Source organism: Cibotium barometz, chromosome 15 (assembly GCF_041138505.1).
Source record: "Cibotium barometz isolate CiBa-2024 chromosome 15, ASM4113850v1, whole genome shotgun sequence".
Classification (NCBI taxonomy): Eukaryota; Viridiplantae; Streptophyta; class Polypodiopsida; order Cyatheales; family Cibotiaceae; genus Cibotium; species Cibotium barometz.
In genome coordinates this window covers 59,288,973-59,296,953 of record NC_141060.1, presented here as the reverse complement: position 1 = coordinate 59,296,953, position 7,981 = coordinate 59,288,973, and the positions used below count along the sequence as shown (strand labels likewise).

Genomic DNA, 7,981 nt, shown 5'->3' with positions numbered 1-7,981 from the left:
ACTCACAAGATGGTTGCTAATCCTCATAGAATTTACTTCTGTACCACTTTAAGAAAAGGGTCCATGCATGTTCATGCTAATCACCTTTCAAGAGATCTCAACATATAACCAACCTCCCATAGGGGTGGGAAATAATCTTCCATATGCTCCCCTATTCCACCTTAACCATGTGCCATAATTGAGTGAAGAAATCATCCATACTACCTTACTAACGGTCTCCCACATAGCTTACCTATCAGAAAGGATAAACCTTACTAACGGTCTCCCAAATAGCTTACCTATCAGAAAGAATGTTGTAGAAGAGAGGCCACGACAACATCATGAGAAGATGTATTCACAAATATGAATTCATTATCATCATCAAGCAAGTTTATGCTGGCATTATTGGAGGAAACTTTGTAGCCAATTCAATGACTCCCAAGGCACTTCAAGTAGGCTTATGGTGGTTGAAACCCTCTTTTAATGGGGTTTCCTTTGCAGTAGACCCAAGTATTCACGTTCATGCTCAATCTCAAAACGATGACATTATTGCCAAGAGATGAGGAAAGAGGCTTTCCATCGACATGTAAAGTTTGACAACAGAGGTGATGCATTTGTTGGCCATCCCTCGCAATTGGGTGCCATTAAAAGAGTTAACAACATCAAATGTGGTTGGAGAAGTATGGAAGTGAGACCTTCAGTGCAACGTGGGTCCTATCTGTATGCATAAACCTCTTCAGACAGTTGTGAAGGAAATTGGTCTGCATTTCATATCATTCACACAAAAAACAACACAACAGATTGAAAGCTTCACGTGCTGCAGACTTGGTACTACATCCTCTTGAGAGAAAGTTTACAGGACTCAGCTTGAATAATCAACATGCTTCTTGCCATACGTACATTTTACATAGAGATGTGTAGAGATGTGCATCTCTTTGAAGAATAAGTGGAAATTGGATGGTAACAAGGCGTATGGCCACTTGCAAATGTTTACAATGACAACAATTGCAGATTGGCTTGACATCTTTGACTAGCACAAAGTATTGGGTGGCAGCTTGTTGCAACGTGTGTCCCTAGACAAGGTAAAGGTTGTCTGCTTCTTTGACAGCCTTTACTTGGTCCAAAGCATCAAGTGCCTGTAATCTACTCCTGAATTCACCCAGACGACTCCCCGCCTCGCAAATACAAGCAGCAGCTTGTCTGCCAGAAAGAGTAGCCCCTTCCATGCTGTCAATGTAATCCTGCATATGCAAACATAGATTAGTGCACTGTCATGTACTCAAAAGACATAACTAGAGTCGGAATACTGATGAGGTTACACTACTGCTACCTAGTGTCTTGATAATGGGATACAATACTAATTGAGCGTCAGTAAGTTACTACCTAACGAGCTAGTATAACCCAAATTCAACATTGAAGACACTCTCACCTATTGGTTATAAGACTGAGGGTTAGTCTTAATAATAGCATTCATCATTGGCAGAGACCCTGAGCATTAGGACCCAGATCAGGCCTTGGTCTGGTTCACCTGGATGGTAGGTTGAGGTAATATGGGACACCAGGATTTGGTGAGAAGCCAGGAATGGTATTGTTCTAGCCTCAGACTCAGAAGGGTAGTGAGATGAAGAACAGAAAAGTTCACTTATCATTCAACAAAGCCACCCCGCCCCCCGCCCCCTCTCCCAACCTTCTGACAAAAAAAGAAGCTTAGAAAGCCATGAAAGAGCATACCTGCTTGGTATAGGATCCTGCTAAGAAGAAGTTGGAGATGGGGGTCTTTTGATCAGGGCGATACGGATCCAGACCGGGCGCTTCCCGATACAGGGATTGTCCTAGCTTTACCACGGAAGACCACGTCACCTCCAGCCCTTCAGCGGAGGGGAAAAGGGAAACCACCTACCCCAACACGGAGAAACATCAATAGATAACTAAGTTCAGTCTGCAAACAAAAAAGATCCAATTCAAAAGGTCCCTTTAAGCACCTGCTTCTTCACTTTGCTGACTATCTCCTCATTCGGCAGAGGCATATAGGGATCACCAGGGGTCAAGACAACCCTGCATGTAGAAGACCTCTTATTTAGCATTATGTCTATGCTGCGAGTGCAAAAAGTTCAGAAAGATAGGTTCCAAAGCATCAACATACTGCAGGAGTGAACCTTCCCCGGGCCTATAATAATCCTCAGGGGACGTAAGTGCAAGGTCTGCAAAGCATGAGAAGTCCGCATCTGCTGTGTATAAAAGGTTATCCATTCCCAACGCCTGTTTGAGTTGCCTGGACTTTTCAATGTCCTGCAATTCAGTAACCCATCCATTATACCTAAGTTGGACAGTAATGACTGGTACGCCCACAAGTTTGTAGATTTTGTCAAACATTTCCCACTGTCTCCATTGCTCTGGCAATAGCCGCTTGATTCCGGGAACATCACACGCTGTAAAGAGCCACAAAATCAAAGGCTTCAGCAAACCTCCACTGTTACTCATTCCAAACTAAAGCTCAACAAACGCGATAGCCTAGTGTAAACCTCGAGCGGTATTGGTTATTACCTGCCACATACACATCGGCTCTAACGACCTCTTTCTCAGTTGCCTGCAATACAAGCAGGAGCTTTCAAGTTACAGCCACACAAACTCCTCTTAACACAAGCATCATATGCCGTTTTACAGCACCAAATTGCACAAGAGATGCCTTGCTTCATGAAATCTCAAAATAAGGGTCTCAACATAAATCTCCCCTCACGCATCAGACAGGCTGGGGATGAAGACAGGAAGAAAACTCCCACCCATGAGGGACATGGGGGTGAGATCTTCCCTTGTAAGTTTTAATAAAAGGGGATTACGTCTGAAAGCCCCTAAGATGTAAGTAACTTGAGCTTGAACTGATTCCATAACATAAGATTTAAGCCAAGTAGTGACTGCTACAAATTATTACTCTCTTATGATGCCTATCTCAGCCCATATAGATACCTTGCCACATCATTTGTGACATACAGAACAAAAGCCTGCTTGGTGCACCCTTTCTTACCTTCGACATTAATAGTCCAGACACGTAAGGTTCGCCGTCCGACGTGTATTTGTGAAGGATTTCCCGGCACCCCCATCTCAAATGAAACCTGCAAAACCAATAACAAGCTCAGAAATCCCTCCTTGACTGCATTTCTTCCATAAGGTCTGCCACCTTACAAATAATGAAGTTTTGGGCCCCACCTGCCACCTCTGTCGGTGATATACTTGCTGATGGGACCATTCAACCGAACATCTGGAGAGCCATTCAGCATGCGAAGCAAGGACGCATCTGTCTTGATCGCAAATAAGGTGAAGATGGTAAGCATGCAACGAGCACTTATATTGTCGCAGTCGATGAATCCGAGAGCATAAGCAACCGGATCCCACATCCTCTTGATGCTCATACGCGTTCCTCCATGGGACATGAACCATTCCGAAAAGCTCACCTGTGTTAAAATTGATATTCGTCATCATAGCCACATTAGAAATGCTCTCAGAGTCTAGTTTTAGGAAGCTCTCTCTCTCTCTCTCTCATGCACACATGCGTGCACACACACACACACCAAACAATTCTCTCTTACCCAACAAAACAAGGGGAAAAACTTTATATATATAAAAACATGAATTTGTCGATTATCAGAAAATAATAAAATTGTAAGTTACTGTAATTTGACTAAAAATAAGGTATAAACATTTATATATTTTCACGTTAGAATAAAAATTTACATGATTTTACACGCACAAAAAGAATACATTACATGGTTTCTACACACATGTGCATGCACACATTAATGAAACTATTATGAATAAAACATAATAGTATGCGTATATCTTAGTTAATATATTATTTCAGAATTTGTATAAATAATCCGCACTAAATGGATAGTAGAAATGAAGGCAAGCCTTTGATGAATTCTCTACTTGTATATCATTGATTTCTGTCAATACCTTGTCCAAGTCACGTATGTCACGCATGGCACCATCGGGATCAACTAATGCACGTACGACAGGGCTTGTAGCCAATGCAACAGCATTAAATGCCTTGTCAACAGTCTGCAAAAATAACAACAGCTTAGTGATCCACATGAATTCCATCAACTGGAAAACTTAGAACATGGTAAATTGTTTTTTAGAGAATGTCACTGAGGTAAATAAAAGAGTTCTCACTGAAAGCTGATTTGTGGTCAAAAATGCCTTGATGCCATGAAGAGGGGCTCCAGTAAAAAAACGGAAGTCAAGCTCTGTGAAAAAAGCATGACCAACAACAATGAACACATAAAAAAATTCTACTTGATGATGACTTGAAGATCATTGTTTAGCAAGACATAAATCATATCAAAAAGCAGGCAAACTCACCGCCAATATCTCCACCTTTATTGACAAAGGTGTGTATATGCTCCTTGACCAGAAGATTATTATCAGCCCCAACCTGCAAAAGGAAGCTAAACTGGGTTCACAACCTGTTCTCTTGTTAAGCATCTTGCAAGGCTTATGAGAGAGGAGACTTCTATATGCTTCTGATCACATGTCTAGACATAAAGGTGGCGAAGGGTTAGAATATGAAGACCTTGGTCATGAGCCGGAATAGATTGTTGTAGCAACCAAAGAAAACATGAAGGCCCATCTCAATGTGGTTCCCATCCTTGTCAAGGAAAGAGCCAACTTTGCCACCAATAAACGATCTTGAATCATATATATCAACCTGCAATGTCAACAGCATCGTGTTGATTACAAGAGACTGACCATAAGCTATGTTCTTGCGACACATACAAGATATCCACACACAATTCCCTTCCTACCTGGGGACCTTCTCCCTCCAACCCTTCGACAATACACAAGATTGATATGCATGATGCCCCATACTCATGATCTACTAGCTTTATCATGTCCTTTTCACCCTCCTGACATCTCTCAGACCTTCATCTCTTAAGGCATTTATGCCTCCATAATCCAGGTCTTTCCGCATCACCAACTAGCCTGCCCACCTGGCTCTATGTCTGCAAGTGGCCGAAACATCACAAGCAGTTCTATCACTTGCATGCAACTCAGGCATCTACAAGATTCATGACAGCTCCATGCAATGGATTTCATCAAATGGAAAGGATATTAGAAATGCTCCATTGCTCACGCATTCTTATCATCTATTTACTTGAATGCATAAGCCAGTAACTTCGGGTGTATTCAGATTCTGGTTAGCCTAAGAGAGCATCCAAGGCGCTCCTCCCTCTAGATGTGTATATATGTGCATATGTATGCAAATATAAATCGAATGCAAGTGTAGGTGTGTCTCTACGTGTGTTGCAATTTCGTGTTTTGCGAGTAGTAGCACTAGCACACATGTATGAATGCATTTCTCAGCCGCATTCGGTGTATTCAGCTTCTTGGTAGCCAAAGAACATTCTTGAGTCCCTGATTGGTCTCCTTTCTCTGCATATGTATATGTATGTATGTGTGTATAAATGTATGCATGTGTAGGTGTGTCTGTATGTATGTCGCATATGTGTCTTGCAAGTATGAGCATAAGCATCCTATTTACGCGCGTTGTCCACAAAGAACTCAATTATTCAAATTGTGGATCAGCATATTTTCTTAGCCGAGTAACATGAAGGAGCCAACTATGTGCACAATTCGAAAGATACCTGTGTCCTTTATAAGCCAGATAACCATGCAAACTTGCATGAACTAACCTCATGACCTTGATCCAAAAGCTCCACAGCCGTTGACATACCCGCGAGACCCGCCCCAATTATAGCTACCTTCAACTTAGGACCTGTGTATTTTTCAGGCTCTGGAGGGAAAAGGCCTTTTGGAGCTGCCCGCAAGCACAGACAGAACATATTAGCTTTATAAGCATGCGTGTGCATGTGGGCGCGCACACCATACAACCATATACGCATGCATACAATTCACATGGCACCGAGGCATAAACACATTAATAGGGGCACATGCACATATTACAGAGTAGTTTCTCGTCTATTTTGCTTATAACGATAATATGTGTCACTCTCTCTCTCACACACACGCGCGCATACACACGCACACACGAAATGCAATAATAGGAAGCAATTTTAAAAAAAAGGTGATTCATGGAATAAAACTGGAAAAATTTGGCACTTATTTCGTGTACATCCCAAGCCCTATCCACAAGCAGACTCGTGAGCCGCCCAAAACACAGAAAGGGTATGTTTGGAGATGATTACCTTTTTTGCTCATATCAGACACTTTGGTTTTCAAGGAGTTCTGCCACTGTGGAAGCTGCCTCTTAGTTCCACCATTCAAGCTCTGAACAGAAGCTATGGCAACATACTTCAATGGCGAGCTATCTCCCCAAAAACTACTTGGCAAGCAGCCATTGTTCTGGCACAGAGCGGATGGAAGAGAAGGGGCGGCCATTTTGGAAAGGGATGATGAAGAGGGCGAGATCGAACAGTAAGATAAACCCTCCATGCTTCTCAAGGTCGGAGAAGAAAAGAGGAAAAGGCGAAATGGGTTCTTCAGAATTGAGGAAAGGGCAATTGGGTCGTACTCAATATTTGAAAGTGGAGTTGTATTGATGGCGCGATGGGATATGGGGGGCGAAGATGGGATGCAGGAGAAATATGTGGTCTGCTCATTTTGTTGTAGCGCTTATGGTGAACCTGTGTTTTGGCCGTTAGCTGGCCAAAGATGCCTCCACATGTGTGCTTTTGCCATTTCGCCCCTAGCTTAGGTGAAAATTTATATTTCTTTCACCAATATTTTTTAAACTACGACATTAAAGAGCTTTTTCTTATCCGCATGTTCCTTAGTCTTCACAAAGGACAACTCTTAAGTTAAAAGAGATGTATCAAAGCCAAAGGGATTATCAAGCTTCTATGATTTCATTAATAACTAATCAAACTTAATATCAAGTAGATATTTTAGTAGCCCATGGATCTCGGTAGTATTTAAGAACCCCCTCAGTTCCACTCCAAGTCCTTACCTTTCAAAACCCTACCCCTTTCCCCTCTTCTTCATGGACTCCACGGGTAGCACGAATCATATGTGAGATCTTGATAAGCATCATAGTAAACATGCACAAAGATGGCTAGAAACAATCAACGATCCTTATCCTTACAAACTTGGGGTGGGTTATAAAGGATATTCCGACATTAATTAGCCCCTAGTGCGAATCCCCTGGTGCGATGCAGCTCTCACAAACTACTTGGGGTCATAGCCCACTTTTCTATATTATTTCCTCGTGATGACCATGTCAATACGGGCGATTTTCAAGACGAGCTAATTGTGACATAGCAAAGGTGGTAGGCATGTGATGTACTTATTTGTAGACTGTGTGAAGAGATGCAGAGCACCAATCACATTTTTCGAAGAGATCACGTCTTGCCATGTCCTCTACCAAGGCTTGTGTCCCTCTGTAAAGCCCACCTTAGATGAGTACATAGTGTCATTAAAGTAGAAGTGCCTTAAACTCCCCCTCCATATCCCATTTTTGTTAAGAGCACCAAGTCATGGACAATTTACAAAAGAAGAGAAAACGTGGGCATGAGCATAGATTGACTTACACCTCCAAATAGTTGCCTATTTTATCGCACATTGTAAAAATTTACACCAATAGACCCACCACCCAATTGTTTGTGATTCATCTAATGTAAATATAATGGTCTACCTTTGTGCACCTCATGTGCAAAAGGGCATGCAACAACTATGATGTCCAAAAAAAACATGAGCACTTTCTCTTCTTGTGCCCATAGTTATGTCTAAATCCCCCCTTATAGTGTTTTAGAAATTGGGTTGCAATATAAAAAGGCACATCTGCTTGTTAGAAATTACCCTCCTCATTGTGCCTTCTTAATCACACAATCTATCCACATGTGGGCCTCTCATCCGCACACACCCCATGTGGAAAAAAAAAATCCCCCTTTTCCATCCAGAACCCTCATTTTGTCTAGAGCATTAAGCTAATCTAACCACAACATTGAGCATTATATTTACTTTTTTTTTTTAAGGAGACACACATGCA

At 42.0% G+C, this 7,981-nt stretch overlaps 1 protein-coding gene across 1 annotated transcript; it reads right to left on the bottom strand.

Annotated features, from left to right (window-relative positions):
- Positions 1-778: 778 nt before the first annotated feature.
- On the bottom strand, positions 779-6,673 carry ZDS (zeta-carotene desaturase). Its single transcript, XM_086809882.1, has 13 exons — positions 6,183-6,673; positions 5,670-5,794; positions 4,550-4,684; positions 4,339-4,411; positions 4,150-4,223; positions 3,931-4,035; positions 3,184-3,428; positions 3,002-3,089; positions 2,524-2,566; positions 2,123-2,408; positions 1,962-2,034; positions 1,711-1,875; positions 779-1,220 (listed from the first exon to the last, which is right to left on the bottom strand). Exons 1-13 carry the CDS (start codon positions 6,427-6,429, stop codon positions 1,053-1,055), a joined length of 1,827 nt encoding a protein of 608 aa, XP_086666008.1. The 5' UTR covers positions 6,430-6,673; the 3' UTR covers positions 779-1,052.
- Between the last annotated feature and the right edge of the window lie 1,308 nt (positions 6,674-7,981).